Source organism: Bos grunniens, chromosome 10 (assembly GCF_055505025.1).
Source record: "Bos grunniens cultivar Pamir isolate PY7600 chromosome 10, Bosgru_T2T1.0, whole genome shotgun sequence".
Classification (NCBI taxonomy): domain Eukaryota; kingdom Metazoa; phylum Chordata; class Mammalia; order Artiodactyla; family Bovidae; genus Bos; species Bos grunniens.
Window position 1 is genome coordinate 57,161,749 of NC_141174.1, and position 17,303 is coordinate 57,179,051.

The following is a 17,303-nucleotide window of genomic DNA, read 5'->3' on the forward strand; positions in this document are numbered from 1 at the left end:
CAATTTGTTGACTGCTTTTTAAAGCTTTTTATTTATTTATTTATTGGTTTTGTTTTTTTCTGAATCAAGCAAAATAAGAGAGGAATCTTTAAAAGCCAATATATTATATCACGAGACCATTAAATGGGAAGGTATAGAGTAATTTCAGTCAGAACCTTTAAATAGTACCCAAAACCAAGATAATATGTGTGTCAAATAATTTCAGTGAACATCAGGAGAGTTCTGAGAACACACAAAATGTGCATAAATAAAGGCTGCTAGTCCCTAATGACAGATCTGAAATTCTGCTGCCAACAAAAGGATGATGGGCTCAGGTAAGTTAGAATTTATCTCAAGATCTATTACAGTAGTCTCCCTTTTCTCACAGTTTCACTTTTTGTGGCTTCAGTTACTGGCAGTCAACCGTCATCAGAAAATATTAAATGGAAAATTCCAGAAATAAATAATTCATAAATGTTAAACTGCATACTGTTCTGAGTATCATCCCTTTGTCCAGCATAGCCACATTACATAAACTACTCACCCATTAGTCACTTAGTAGCCATTTGGTAATCATCTCAACTGCCAGTATTTCAGTGCCTGTGTTCAAGTAATCCTTATTTTACTTAATAATGCCCCAAAGTACAAGAGGAGCTATGCTGGCAATTTGGATGTTCTCTTATTATACCTAATTTATAAATTAAGTTTTAACATAGGTATGTATATATAGGAAATAACATGGTATTTATAGGGCTTGGTACTATTTACAATTTCAGGTATCCATTGGGGGTCTTGGAATATATACTGAAGTGAAGTGAAGTGACAGTTGCTCAGTTGTATCCAATTCTTTGCGATCCCATGGACTGTAATCAGCCAGGCTTCTCTGTCCATGGAATTCTCCAGGCAATAATACTGGGATGGGTTGCCATTACCTTCTCCAGAGGATCTTCCTGACCCAGGGATCAAACCTGGGTCTCCTGCACTGCAGGCAGATTCCTCACCATCTGAGCCACAGGGGAGATCCATTATATACTGGGTGGATTACCATTCTATAATAAGGCTTAAAAAATCATAGCCCTCCTTCCCTGACCCCCACAAAAAAGAAAGAGGAGAAGAAGTTGAAGGGACAGGGAAGGAGAAGGGGAAGGGAAGGGGAGAAGGGAAGAGAGAGAGAAGAAGAGGGAAGTGGGAAAGAGAGGAAGAAGTAGAGGGAATGGGGGAGGAAGTAAAAAAAAAAGTTTATTCAAAAGACTTAAGAAATGTTTTTTAAAAACAACTACAGGGTGGGAAGAATTCTAGGAAGATGACAATAGCAGCAGCAATGTAGTTTTCCAAACATGGAATCACTGCACAGAACAAAAAGAAGGCAAAACTCCAAACTCATGCTTAACATTCACAATAAAACTAGACAAACATAGTTCCAATAACTCCAAAATATGAGCAGGTGCAGACAAACCACTACCAAACACAGAATGTGCACATTAATATATCTGTACAGGAGGAAGCCAGAGAATATCTGACAGATCTAAGAGAAAGAAAAAGGCCCCAACCAACCAACCCAGTACTCACCAGAAAGAACAGTGAGCCAATCTAAGCAGTTGCAACTGGGAAGAGCTCTGCCCTCTCTAAAAAGCAGGTAAGTAAAAAGGATCCACGAGGAGCAGTTTGAAAGAAGCTAGAGCAATCTAATTCGGTGACCTCTTGAAACTGACAAGCCAGTACTCCCTTCCAGAATAGAGCCCTCATGTGAAGCAGAAACTACTGGGAGTGGAATAAAAGTTCAGCAGAATGGGAACAACAGAGAGAAAAGAGAGAAGCTTAAGATAAAAGGTGGGGAGGGGAATATGCTGGAAACCATCTTATTTCTTTTTTTTTATAACATTACATAAAAACAATAAAGGAAGGGAGTCTTTGGATCTAGAAAAGCTACCTTGAATCTCATCCCATTCTAAAAATTCAGGAAAATAAAACAAATTTTTCAAAAAATAAGCAACAGAAAAGTACAAAGGTCAAATTCCATATGAAGCTATTATTGAGGGGAGCGGGGGAGGGAAGAGACAGAATAACATCATTACTTTTAAATAAAAGCAAGCCAGAAGAGAACTGCCCACAAGACATATCAAACTGTAACCTATTTCAAAGCCAGCTAAAGGGATTGAGAAAATGAAACAAGACATGAAAGAAAAGCACAAATCTGAAATAGACTTGTTCAAGAATAAGGTGACAGACTCAAAAAAGAATTAAGAGATGAAAGAAAAAACATCATTTTGGTAATGAGTAAACTATAGGGAATCCAAGAGTAAATAAATAGTAAAGATAATATTGTAAGAACAACAAAAGATTAAAAGGATAAAGTTGTTTAGAAATAAAAAAGAAATGAACATCACATAAAAAGTATTAAAGAAAACGTGAGAATTACTACTTAGGCAAAGATCCAACAAATAAGCAATAGGAGTCCCAGAAGAGAACCAAATTTAAAAAAGAGTAAAAATAGTACGAAAAACAATAATTTATGGAAACTTCCCTGAAATAAAAAAGATTTCAGACTACATATTGAAATCTTCACATCTCTGAGAATATCAACTCTAAATGGATAACATCAAGATGTATTCTTGTAAAATTACTGATTTCTAAAGAAGAGATCCTTTGGGCTTCTCAGCAAAACAAGCATGTGACTCATAAATATATGAAGGAAAATCAGATTATCTTCAGACCTCAGCAGCAAAGGTTTATGACAGAAGAAAATGGATAAATATATTTAAGAAGGAGAAGGAAAGAAAATGTGAGCCAAAGATTTTATCTTTTCTCTTCTGGAAAGTGACTTTTAAGTATAAAAAGCATAGCAATTAACATGTAAGAACTAAGAGAATCTTTTCCATAATTCTTTACTGAGAATTCTACTTGAGAATAAGCTTCAGACAACTAAAAAGAATAGAGAGACACTAAGATAAACTGGCAGTGAGCACTAAAGATGTAGTTATTTATAGAACTCATATTAAGTGAGGGTTGTAACACAGAGTTATGCATGCCCTGAGTATGTACGTATAATACAACTACAAAAAAATGGGGAAATCGCATGTAAAAAGCATTTTTTAGTAAACATATGATGGTAGTATTTGTCTTATTTTAGGGTTACTCTGTGTGTCACACTATGTGACCAAAATAAATAATTACAGGATATTCTAATTTTACATCCCTATACCTTGAAAACTGATGTTCTTACTTTGAAAGAAAGGAGATATAACTGTAATATAGAAAAAGGTAAGTAAAAATTCTATAGCCCTGAAATTGCAAGTATCAACTAAAGAGGTATACTATTAGCTTTAAATACTCACAAACATGTACACACACACAGACACACACACTCAAGCTTCCTGGCTCTACTGTAAGAGCCTAGAAAAATAACACTGACACAGTAGTGGTGAGCACCCTGACTGTGATCCTAAAATACTATTTTCCACCAAAAGAAACCAAGGCTTATGGAGAAATAGCTAGCTAGTTGCAGATCCAGATCAAGAAATGTGTGAGATGAGTCCATCTTGAGTTCAGAACAATTTGATGGGTCAGTTACCACGGAAGCTACCAAAGATTATTAGGTCTATGTTAAAAGAACTTGGGAACCACCCTGAAGAGACTATTACCCTGAAAGACTGTTGGCCAAAGATAAAATAGTACCAGCTTCACTACAGATGATAATTCAATGAAGTAAAACTTGAATAGGTTTAAATCTGAGTTCGTAATAGTATTTTTCAAGTGAAGTCAACTGGTCAAGCTTGAAGGATGACAGAAGACCAGTTCATTAAACTGAAAACTAGTAAATAAAAATTGGTGTTAAAAAAAATTTTTTTAATCAAATGGGAGAATCAAACATTTATTCTGCTTTTCCTGTTTGAACTGTCGCAAGGTAACCAAACAGTCAATAAGGGAATCATCTCTTCACGAAAACATTCCAACTAACAACTGAAAGATGAAAGATATAATTAGAATATTTTCCTGTGGTTATGTATGGATGTGAGAGTTGGACTGTGAAGAAGGCTGAGCGCCGAAGAACTGATGCTTTTGAACTGTGGTGTTGGAGAAGACTCTTGAGAGTCCCTTGGACTGCAAGGAGATCCAATCAGTCCACTCTGAAGGAGATCAGCCCTGGGATTTCTTTGGAAGGAATGATGCTAAAGCTGAAACTCCAGTACTTTGGCCACCTCATGCGAAGAGATGACTCACTGGAAAAGACTGATGCTGGGAGAGATTAGGGGCAAGAGGAGAAGGGGACGACAGAGGATGAGATGGTAGGATGACATCACTGACTCGATGGACATGAGTCTAAGTGAACTCCAGGAGTTGGTGATGGACAGGAAGGCCTAGCGTGCTGCAATTCATGGAGTTACAAAGAGTCGGATATGACTGAGCGACTGATTTGATCTGATCTGATACCATTTTTCAACCAAGCACCAATGAATAGATCTGATCATTAAGAATTCAGGGTTGCTAGTACTACAAAAAGAGAGACAATCAAATGAAAGATCACAACACCATGTATGATTTTGCCAAAGGGATCAAACCTGAAACAGATCAAATCTCTAGATTCACCTGTCAAAATACAGGAAATACAAAGAAACTGTATTATGAATAATCAATTAACAAAATCCAAATGGTAGGAAATTCTACAACTTAAAAAGTCCAGGTCCCTGAACAAACACATTGAAGGAAAAGATAAACATATACATATGATTTTTTTTTTAAGTAGACAAGACTGAACTATAGTGTCTAAGGGATGCAAACAACTATAAAGAAATGCAAGGAAGTGACTACTCTCAGGATAGTGGTTCTTTAGAGAAGGAGGAAAGGGATAATGACCAGGACATGAAAGGGTTTCTAGAGTTTTATCTCTTTCCTGAGCACAGACTAAAAGGCTGTTTGTTTTATAATAATTCCATTTAGGCACATGTTTGTGTTTCTTATGTTTTAAAAATAAATTTTTAAATTAAAAAAATACACCTTACACAAAGTCCAAAATGAATAAAAGGGTATGCACTGACAAATATGTTTCCCTCCCAACCCTTATATGACACCCCAGCTTCACTTTCTAGAAGCAACCAATCATTGACACCACTTTCTTTTGCATCCTTTCCAGAGACGGAATTGGATTATTTTTAAGGGATAAATATAAGCAGTTTAAGACAACTAACTTTTCGTTTTTCTTCTTTAATTTTTATTGGAGTATAGTTGATTTCCAATGTTGTGTTAGTTTCAGATGTACAGCAAAGTGAATCTGTGATACGTATACATCTATCCACTCCTTTTGGACTCTTTTCCCAAACAGGCCATTATACAGTACTGAGTAGAGTTCCCTGAGCTACACAGTCAGTCCTTATAAGTTATTTATTTTATATCTAGTAGTGTGTATATGTCAATCACAATCTTCCAGTTTATCCCTTGACAAAGCAACTTTTAATGTATGATTACTTAAAGTCATGATTATTACATACCTCTTCAAAGAGACACAAAGCTGCCTCATAGAGTGAGCACAAGCCATCAGATGTTCTGGTTGGTTCCCTCCACTGACTCCGATCAGCAGATGAACCCTATAATTAAGATATTGTGGAATACAGTTTGGTAAGGAGAGAGACATATATTAAAATCACTTAAAGTGTCCACAAAACGTTTAAAGAACTGTTTATGTAATTATGTGCTTTAAGGTCAAATCCTAACATTACATCATGAAACCAACTTTTATGTGTTGTAAAAGATGTGGCTATTCAGTGAAGCAGTAAATTAAGTACCAATCCCTCACTGATTATCTTATTAAACAGTGATTTGTTCTAAGGGCCACAGGTTTAACACAGAAACAGTCAAACAGGCAGAATTTTGTCAATTACACACTCTTTGGGTGGCCAATATTTAATAAATGAAGTGAAGTGAAAGTTGCTTGGTCATGTCTGACTCTTTGAGACCCCATGCACTGCTAGCCCTCCATGCTCCTCTATCCATGGGATTTCCCAGGCAAGAATACCAGACTTCCCTGGGGCTGCCTTGTTCACTTGCTCCAAGAATAAAGCAGCATATAACCAACTTAACTGATGATCCTGACCAGAACAGCAGTTAAGTCTGTTCCTCCTTAGTTTTGGCATAACAAAAGTCCCACAAGTCAGTTCATAGCTGAGGAATCACAGTTCCTCTCTGGAACTAACAGCCTAATGTTATTGTCCACTTGACTCTCCATTTATAGACACCTTACAGGCATCTCAAATAAACATATTCAAAACTAAATTCCCAATCTAACATTTCCCCCACATTCACCCAAACCAGTTCCTCCTATGCAATTCCTCCACAAAAGGACCCTATGGTTATGACCAGAAATCACTCTTTTACTGAAAACTGATAAATCAGAGTGAACTTGACCTCCACTGTTCCCTCAAATTCCTATATTCTTAAATCTTTACATCACAAATATCAAGTTCCTTCTCTGATTTATCAATCCTATAATTGTAAAATTTTCATTGGTGTCTTTATTTCAAAGGCTATTGTTTGTAAAAATACATTCCATATGATCACGTGGCAAATATACCATAGAAAAGTATATCCTCTACTGTAGAAGGGATTTGAGCCTACGTGCTTTGTAAGATCCCATTCAACTCCAGGACTATATGATTTTATCAATTCAAGGTATTTTAATTAACACGATTCCTAGGTAATGAAAGAAATGATATTGGCTATTTAATTTACTGCTGGGTCATCAGATGCTAAGCTACTGCTACCAAATCAATGTTTCCTCGTAATCCCTTAAGGTGGTACTTTTGGAATTTTAATGTAAACATGAATTATCCTGAAACTGTTAAAATGCAGATTCCAATTCAGTAAATATAGGTGGGGGCCTTAGATTTCGCATTTCTAACAAGCTTCCAGTGACACCAATGCTGCTGTCTGAGGCTCACACTCCTAATAGTAAGGCTTTAAAGAGCCACTTGCAGGTCTCAGAGTTATATCAGAAGCTGGCTGTTCAAAATTACCTAGATCCTAGACAGATAAGGTGTGGCTATACCAGAAAATATTATAATGTACAGCCTCTCCAAATTCCATAATTAGCTGTGTAGAACCTCTGGGAAAAACAGAATTGTAATCTGTGACTCCATTCTTTAAAGGTCACCTCTACTGATCACCAAACCAAAAGCAGATGAGAAACAACAGCTTACTATACCTTCTTGGGAGCTGGTACCAGGGCTATAATAATCGGTTTTCTTATGCCTGTTTACAGTATAAAGGAAAACACTGAAAACAGCATAAGGTTTTCAGTAACAGACCTGTGTTTAAATCCATGCTTCATCACTTTGGGCAATGTGACTTAAGGATTAGTTTCCTTATCCTTAGACAGGAATAATGCCTCTTTTATTTAGGGCTGTTGGTGATAACAACTGAAATTATGCATAAAACATCTGTAGCACAGATCTTAATACATAGAAAGAACTCAAAACTGGAAGCAGTGATTGTCATTATTTTGTATGATGTACACAGAGAAAGAAGAAAAAACACAGGAAGTCTTTAATATATTTTTGCACCAAACCAATTTTTCAAAAAATTCTTCAAAATCTGTCTGCAGTGACTGTCATTGATTTCTGTTCTCCCCAAAAAATCAGTATTAAGCGTGAGACTAATCCCTCCCCAGTCAATTTGGATTAAAGACATCTCTAAAACTCATTTTGTATAGAATTCTTAATGTGTTTTGTACATATACTACATAACAGAAAAAGAGGGCTACATCTAGGCATTTTTCATTTTGGAAAACAAAGCATGTTAAGTGTGTAACAATTCATACACTACTAACAGGAAGTTCAAAGGTCTAAAGATACAGAGGAAATTAAAATAACAAAAATATGTGGTTTTACAGGTCTTCATTGAATTACCTTTCTCTTATTTACCTACCATCATAATACCTTTTCATTTTTTCCCCACCTGTCTTTTTATTAATAAGATAATCAGACAAGAACATTAAGACTTGATGGAGTACATTTCCTTATGTTCTTGCTATCTGGTTTTATTCTTCTTCCAATTGTTTCAGTGACTCCCCACTGCCTACAGAACTAAGCTCAAAACCCCATAGCATGGGATACATGGCCCCACCTAGCTCATCAGCCTTAGTTCATCCCATTCCACCATGAACATCCAGAAGCCTGCTTTCCCACACCTCCATCACTCTGTGAACACTACACCTCTCACCTGAAGACTTTTTCAGCTCCCTCATTCACAAACCTCATGTTTGGAAGCAAACTCTTTTCAACTAAACTTAAGCACCCTTCATTTTCAGCCCCTTCCCCTCTAGCCTTCCTCCTATGTCCCATGACCTTGTCCCTATGCAGAGCTCTACTGCAGTCCAGTACCATTAACATGAAATGTCTATGCGTCTCTCTTTCCTTAAACTGTAAGCTAGATAAAGGCATGGATGCTACAAAGCTTATCCATCTTTCTAACCCAGAGCCTAGCAGTATCTGGCACACAGCAAATACCTAGTGGCATCAAAGGCCAAAGACGCCTTTACTGCTGTTGATATTTTTAGTTTATTTTTTTAGGATGCGGGGATATACAGTGACATTATTTCCCTACTCTTTATTTAAATATAAGTTAATGATTATCTTGCACACTTGCACTCGAATCTCTGAATTACTGTATGTGTAGGTAGTGGAGGTTGAGTAAGAATCACACATGGAAATACAATTTAAGGATGAACTCTTTTTTTTTTTTTTTTTAAGGCCTTATACCAGTTTCCTGATGCCTCATCAAGTAAAGAATTCGCCTGCAAAGCAAAAGACACAAAAGATGCTGGTTTGATCCCTGGGTGGGGAAGGTACCCCGGGTAAGGAAATGAGAATCCATTCCAGTATTCTTGCCTGAAAAATCCCATGGACAGAAGAAACTGCTGGGCTACAGTCCAAAGGGTCGCAAAGTGCTGGACACAACTGAGTGACTAAGCATACCAGGTACTCAAGTGATGGTTATGTGTCTCTCCCTCTAACTTTTATTAATAGCTTGGGGGTAAGTTTTATCCCAGCTGCTCATGAGGAGAGAATCTTAAGATAGTGAGAATCAGGTCAGGATGAGGTCCAGTGTACCAGGAGAGGCTCTAGATACTTTATGAGTTCTCAACTAACAACAACTGATAACACTGAAAAGTGTAAGAAATATGAATCCTGGAGACCAAGAGCATCAGATCCTATCACTCACTGTGCAAGAAAGAATAATAAATACAAAGTTCAAGTTAATAACCATCTCTTTTCCCTAAGATCTATCTGAAATTTAATTAAATTCAATCTGACATAGGCCTGTGGTGTCTCCTGGAGGGCCAAACTAAATCACACAAACATACAAGATTCTTCCCCAGAATATACCCAGAATTTTGACGAAAGCTATCTGGGGTATCCTAGCCCCAACAGAAAGTTATAACATAAGGGTATAGCCTAGAAGGGGAAGAAAGGAGGCCCTTTCTGCCTAGGTGAATACAACATTCTGTCCAGAAATGAAAGAAGTCAAGTGGAGAGAAAACTGGAAATCCAGCAATAAAATAAGTTTATTGTATTTTATATCTACTTTAAGGTAGGCCTTCATGGGGGGAAAAGTCAGCCTATTTAACATAAATAGTGTAAAAGCTGCCTATAGTAGTCAGAGAAAAACACGGGCTTTGCCAACAGACTAGGGGTTGTAAGAACTGGTTAACACAGTGCATGGCCCATCCGTGCTTAATTAGGAGTACACATTATACTTTCAGTTCTTTTGACAAATAGGTGTGTAACTTTGGATAACCACCACAGTTTTTTCATCCTTAAGATAACAGTAAACAATATCTTCTTTACAGATTAACAAGATAATTGAATGAGACACTGCTTATAAAAAGCAGCTGGTAGGTAGCAGGCACTCAACGAGGGTTAGAGCTCTTCTTCCCTTATGCCAGGTACTGGGAAGCAGTAAGTAAAAATTCAAAAAATGAATGCAATAGTATACTATACGTTAATTAAATGAATATTAAAGCTCATTACATAGGTAGTACGTATATTTAGTATAAAGATTTCTTAAGCTTATAGAGCCAATTTAAACTCACAAACAAATATGCATACAAACATTTCCAATGTGCTAAAAGACAACGAAGCTAAACAGATACAGAGAAAAGCGATTTTCTTTCTTTGGGCATTCTCTTCCCACTAAGGAGCAATACTGCAGGACAAGGTTTAGAGGGTAAGGTGGGAAAAAGGCCTCTGACTCAGGGTATTTAGCATTTTGGTTAAAAAGGAAATACACTAGGGGTAAGCATGCAATCATATAAGTTGATTGTGTAATAATTAACATCTTTTCTTTATGACAAAGGCAATGGAAAATAAATGGGACTGTAAAATGAAGAATTAAGTAACTCCTCACAGAAATATTAACATGTGACCAAGAACAGATACATTATTTTAGGTCATCAAATGGGATTACATATTTGAAAATGGTGTAAATTTAGAGAACGTTACCAGAAAGTATTAAGAATTACAAAATAAAATGAGAAACACAGATATGCAAGTGCATGTTTAAATATTCAATAAGAAACCACAAGAGGCCTAAATGCCTTTCACTGCTGTTACCTCAAATCTTTCTTACTCAGATCACTGCATCTCTGGCTCTAGGTCTCTACTTTAGATAAAAGATCATAGGGCCTTTCCAACATGCCAGATTTGGAGCAAAGCACCACATGCTTTTCTGTCTACATTTTATTTAACATTAAGAAATTCAAATTTTCATAGATATAATCTAGAGTCTCCAAGTACTTACTTACAATAAAATTATTTGTAAAAAAAAAAAAAAATGACCCAATATTTACTATTCAGTTCACAAGCATAAAACATTAGCCAGGTGAAAATTTAAATGCCCTGGTTTAAAAGTAAATTCAACATAATTGTTTTTTACGAAACATTCCTGTCAATCCAAGAGCTCTTCACTTTTGGCAGGGGGTAAGACATGAAACATACACACATAATTTATAAATCATATTTTTATAAACTAAATAAATTTGTTAAATGATATATGATATCTGGTGATAAAGGACACCAAAAAGGCTGATCAATGTCACCCAAATGAAATTAAGTCAATTTATGAATGGTTTAATCTTTATATTCCAAATTTGTATTATTTCAAACTTTTATTCTGTTTTCAAAAAGCACTGAATTTCAATTTCAGAAATTCTTGAAATTGATCATACTGCACTGCATTTTACTGTTTATTCTTTAATATGGTATCCAAAGTTAGTTCCTTTATGATAATCAAGTAATTAAATTCCTTCATGAACAAGATATTCATTACAAATCTAGGACGCTCAGTTCATCACTTCCCTCCATTCAGGTCTCTGCTCAAATGTCACAATTCAGAGACTTTCTTGACCACATTAACTAAAATACCACACCTATCCCCCTCCCCAGTCTCTGCTTGAGTCCATCATTCTGCATTCCCTTTCCCTCCCTTATTTTAATTCTTAGAACTTCACACTACCTGAAATTTATATGCACTGTCTGATTCCCCCACTAGGCTGTGAGATCCAAGAAACTACATTTTTCTCTGCTGTATCCCTAGGGCTTAGAATAATACTTAGCATATAATAAATATTTAATAAAAATTGAGAAGCTAGAAATTAGCAATTTGTCAAAAGATCTCCATACTCACCAGCCAAGGCCCCTCATTTTACATTTGAGTTTGCTAAAACAGAGCAAAGTTAGATGAATTTCTCAAGTTCGTATAAGAAGCCATAAAACTTAAACTACAATCCTGACTCCTGATTCAGAAATCTTAACATAATACCAACTAGTTTGTCCTTAAATTACGTATTCACATCAACACATATAAAAGTTTATTCACTCCAAGTATGTAAAATATTTAACTAACTTAATATCGCCAGTAGAATTCTCAAATCATTCACTGTTACCACCAATTCATTAAAAGCTGAGTTGACCTTTTCCAAAATTGTTAGATAAGAATTTTAAAGCTGAGATTTATTATACATACCAAAGAACGCCTCATCTGCATTAATATAGTCATAAAGCAGTCAAAGCTGATCATTCCTTCTTGGCTTGACAGTAGTTTGCTTTTCTCCATGGAATTTACAACTGCTGAAGCCCCCAGTGCCATTTCTATCCATTCAAGGAGATACCGCAAAGAACCTCGCTGAGCTGCTAAACCAAGCAGCAACTCAGAAGCTAATCTACGACCTAAAGTGTCTGCTCCAGAATTGGGAATAGTTACTCCTTTAAGAAAGGTTGTTACTTGTGATAAGCAATCCAAGCCCATAGGTGGAATCTTGCTTTCATTTGCTAAAGATAATGGTGGCAAAGAGCTCACAACTTCAATTGCAGTATGAATAACATCATTGCAAAGACTGAGACCAGGTCCCGACACAGGCATCATCCAACTTTGTCTCAGAAGTGCAAATAATAAACTTAGACCAGTTCGAACACCCATTTCTATAAGTGCATCAGTGCTTGACCGAGGACGTTCACTAACAGAATGGACATCTGCTGAACCAGAGCTGCTCTCCGGAGAATGCTGCTGCTGTTTCACTTTGCCTTTGTCGTGGTATTTATTAGAAAGTGCATAGAAGACACGCTGGAGTACAAGCAATCGTTTTCGAAGTGCCCCAGCAAATGGGGAATCTGAACATACCATCTTTGCAAGTGCTAGCTGACTGCTAAGAAGGGCATCCAAATAGTGGTCCTGTTCATCACTTGAAAGAGACTCACGTTCAAAGTCTGGCAGCTGTGGTCCTTTGAGGCACAAAACTTGTTGAGGCAAAGGTACTACTTCCTTATTGCTGACCAGTTTAGAATATAAAACAGCAACCCCCTCTCTTGTAGCAATAGATTCACTGTCCTCTGTAATCCAGGAGCTGTTGAGGTGTTCAAGCCATTTCAGTTTCACTGGTGGAACCATAGTTGCCATATTGATTTACTCTTCAGCCATTAGTTCTATAAAGAGAGAAGAAAAAGCAATCAAAAACCTATGAAGATACTTCAGAAAATGTTTCTTAACTTCCATCACATATTACAATTAGTAATCTCAAACTGATGAAGCACAAAGTCTGGACTTTAGTTAACAATTATGTATCAATGTTAGTATTTTAGCTTCAGTAAATGTACCATGGTTATTTAAGATGGCAATATTAGGGAGAAACGGGTGAAGGGCATACAAGAACACTGCACTATCTCTTCAAATTTAACGTAAATCTAAAATTATCACAAAATAAAAGGTTTATTTTAAAAATCAGTGATTTATGTACCTTTTCTCTTTGGATTCTGGTCCCACTATCATTATAACAATGGGTTCTACACGAAGATGGATCCCAGATTTATATCTCCTGGCCTCTCCTCTGAATTCCAAACTTATACATGTAATCGTCCACTTGACCTCTCCATATATAGACACCTAATAGGCATTTCAAATAAAATTTAAAACTGAATTCCCAATCCAACATTTTCCCCACACCCACCCAAACCTATTCCTCTTGTGGAATTCCTCATTTCAATAAATGGCAACCCTATCCTTCCATTTCCTCTGGCTAAAAAACTTTGGGAGCCATCATTGATTGCTCCCTCTCTTATACTTATACTCCAAATTCAATTAGTCAATTCTACTCTCAAAATACAGAAGAATCCAAATAGTTCTCACACTCTTCCATTGCTAAAACCCCAGTCTAAGCCATCTCTTGGATCACCGAAGAAGCCTTCTTACTGGTCTCCCTGACTGTACTGAGGAACTACAGTGACGCCAGAACTGTGGCATCAGCAAGAATGTTTTTTATATATTTTGTTTACTGCTGTATTCTAGCATACGGTAAGTGCTCTCAGTAAGTATTTGTTGACAGTAACACTTAAAAACTAAGTTTGCTGGGATAAAATATTCACAAGACATATACCCTGCAAAGGACTATCCAAGATACAATTAAGGACTCCTACTGAGCACTGAAGTATTGATGCTTTTGAAGTGTGGTGTTGGAGAAGACTCTTGAGAGTCCCTTGGACTCCAAGGAGATCCAACCAGTTCATCCTAAAGGAGATCAGTCCTGGGTGTTCATTGGAAAGATTGATGCTAAAGCTGAAACTCCAGTACTTTGGCCACCTCATGCCAAGAATTGACTCCTTAGAAAAGACCCTAATGCTGGGAGGGATTGGGGGCAGGAGGAGAAGGGGACCACAGAGGATGAGATGGCTGGATGGCATCACTGACTCGATGGACGTGAGTTTGAGTGAACTCCGGGAGTTGGTGATGGACAGGGAGGCCTTGCGTGGTGCGATTCATGGGGTCGCAAACAGTCGGACATGACTGAGCAACTGAACAACTCAATAATAAAAAGACAACCTCATTTTTAAAATCGTCAAAAAGGATGTGAACAAAACTTCACCAAAGATATGTGAATGGCCAAAATGCACAAGTGCTCAACATCATTATTCATCAGAAAGATGCTAATTAACAACACAGAGATATTAATACACACCCATAAGGATTAAAATTAATAAGGCTGACAAGATAAAAGGTTAGCACGGATACAGAGCAATCAGAACTCTTACAAACCATTTGTGGAAATGTAAAATCTGAACAGCCACCTTAGAAAGATGTCTAGTAATTTCTTATAAAACTAATCATGCGTGAGTGTGTGCTAAGTTGCTTTAGTCATATCTCTTTGCAACCCCACGGACTGTAGCCTACCAGGCTCCTCTGTCCATGGAATTCTCCAGGCAAGAATATTGGAGTGGGTTGCCATGCTCTCCTCCATGGGATCTTCCAACCCAGGGATCAAACCCGCGTCTCATAAGTCTCCTGCATTGGGAGGCAGATTGTTTACCATTAGCGCCACCTGGGAAGCCTCCAAAACTAAACATGTATTAGTTTGTTGATGACCCAACAATTTGTCTCCTACAAATTGACCCAGAAAAAAACACAACCATAAGAAGATTCAATGCTAAATGACAGCTGCCTCTAGAAGGTGAGGGCATGAATAGACTGGGAAGGGCATGAGGTAACTTCCTAAGGTGAGGGCAACATTGGATTACAAAGCTCTACGCATTTGTAAAAACACAGTGAATATATATTTAAGATTTTACATTTCACTGCATGTAAATTTTACCTTAATAAATACTGAACTCCAGTTGATATACATATATAAGCATAAATATATAATAGAGTTGATATATATTATAAAAGCATATATTTGGAGGAAATACACTGATGTGAGTAATCTTGAAATACATCAAAGAATAAGATACATTGGTGGGTATGTGTAAACATATATACACATACACACAGACATATGGATAAGCTATATGATAAAACAAGTATAATAAGTATTAATGGAAGAACCTCAGTGTTGAGTATATATGCCTATTCATTTTTAAGTCTTTCAACTTTGCTGTATGTTTGAAAATTTTCATCATAAAATATTGCAGGGGAGTTGAGACTAACTCCTGCCTTTCAAGCAAGTCCCCAGGATGGTAGTCATGACAGTTAGTGGTAGGGAAAGATCCTCATATAGTGAAGGGCATTTTATTTTCAAGATATAGATAGACCTTAAAGAAAGAGCTCCAGTGACAGATAAGCCAGGCTAATTAAAGGAGTTTCCTGTTTCTAAATACATCCTGTCAAATTCTAAATATAAAATCTAATGGTACTTCCCTTTTCAAGCTTATAATTACTATGCTTTATTTATCTTCACTAGATACTTGGAAAGTATATACTTAGGAGAGGGAAAATAAAACCATAAGCCTCCTTCCACTTTATTCAGCAAAGTATTTACCTAAACATTGTGCAGAGGATATAAAAGTACCTTATTTACCTCCATCCCTGTGAGCCACAGGTAATTTTTCTCTTTTTAATTTTGCTAGTTTGATTGTTATAAAGCACTATGTCGCTGCTCTAATTTGAATCTCCCTGATTACTAACATCTGAACATCGAATGTGTATTTGTCATTTGGATATACTTTTCTGGGAAATGCTTATTCATGTCCTTCTAGTCACATATTTTTCTACTGGGTTATTTTTCCTGTCAATTTGTAAAAAGTTTTTGTATTTTATCATTGTTCTCAACAGTGCAAATATTTCTTCTAAATCTACCTTTTGCATACGCACACATCTTTTCTTTTATAGCTCCTGCTTTCCATTCTTGGTTAAAGGAGCACCCCAACATCACCATGCTCTTACACGTGACTCCTAGGTTATCCAGATATTCACCTGGGTTTTCTTGAGGTATATTTTTATGTTTTTACACATGAGTCTTTATATGAATTTTACATTCATCTAGAAGGAAATGGCCGGAGAAGGCAATGGCACCCCACTCCAGTACTCTCGCCTGGAAAATCTCATGGGCGGAGGAGCCTGGGCTGCAGTCCATGGGGTCGCTAGGAGTCGGACACAATTGAGCAACTTCACTTTCACTTTTCACTTCCATGCATTGGAGAAGGAAATGGCAACCCACTCCAGTCTTCTTGCCTGAAGAATCCCAGGGACAGGGGAGCCTGATGGGCTGCTGTCTCTGGGGTCGCACAGAGTTGGACACGACTGAAGCGACTTAGCAGCAGCAGCAGCAGAAGGAAATGGCAACCCACTCCAGTGTTCTTGCCTGGAAAATCCCAGGGACGGGGGAGCCTGGTGGGCTGCCGTCTATGGGGTCGCACAGAGTTGGACACGACTGAAGTGACTTAGCAGCAGCAGCAGTAGCATTTTTTTTTTAATTTTATTTTATTTTTAAACTTTACATAATTGTATTAGTTTTGCCAAATATCAAAATGAAGCAGTAGCATTTTTAATAAGCTCTGTATGGTGTAAAATTGGATTCCAATTTTATTGTTTCCATGTAGATGGCTAATTATGCCACTACCATTTATTAAGTAATCCTGGACTTCCAAGACAGCTGAGGACAGTGGCAGTTACATAATTATCTCCCCAAATTTCCTCCCAAACAGTAAGGAAAAATTAAATTCTACACAAAACTATACCTACAGCATAATTTGAAGATATATTATGACAAAATTGCAAATCAGCTGTAAAAAAAAGAAACAGCATCAATCCCAGTGCACATACTCTCACCTCAAACAGCCACAAGGCTTTGGGCAAGCAAAAGCAGACTAAGAAAATTTGTAGGAAACCGAGAAGAGGAAGGATAGCGAAGGAGCCTAAAGATGATCTGGAATGACACCAGAAAGATTAGATCCACACTAAATCTGAAAATACAGAACAAGTTTCTAGAACACAAACTACAAGAAAGAGATTTCAAAGTAGATTTAAAGGGTCAGGAATGATCTAAAGGAGCAGGTACAATTTTAATTGAC

The 17,303-nt window shown here is 37.0% G+C and overlaps 1 protein-coding gene across 39 annotated transcripts in view; it reads right to left on the bottom strand.

Moving 5' to 3' along the window:
- HERC1 (HECT and RLD domain containing E3 ubiquitin protein ligase family member 1) overlaps nt 1–17,303 on the bottom strand; it is a 214,403-nt gene that overhangs the window by 149,325 nt on the left and 47,775 nt on the right. For 34 of the 39 annotated variants that reach the window (XM_086321411.1, XM_086321393.1, XM_086321423.1 and 31 more), the window contains 2 exons: nt 11,995–12,950; nt 5,466–5,561 (listed from right to left, as the gene is read on the bottom strand). In XM_086321411.1, the coding sequence (XP_086177537.1) occupies nt 5,466–5,561; nt 11,995–12,924 (1,026 nt within the window). In that variant the 5' untranslated portion in view covers nt 12,925–12,950. Of the gene's footprint in view, nt 1–5,465; nt 5,562–11,994; nt 12,951–14,688; nt 14,800–17,303 lie in introns of all 39 variants that reach the window. The other 5 variants (XM_086321426.1, XM_086321425.1, XM_086321424.1 and 2 more) reach the window with 2 other exon arrangements.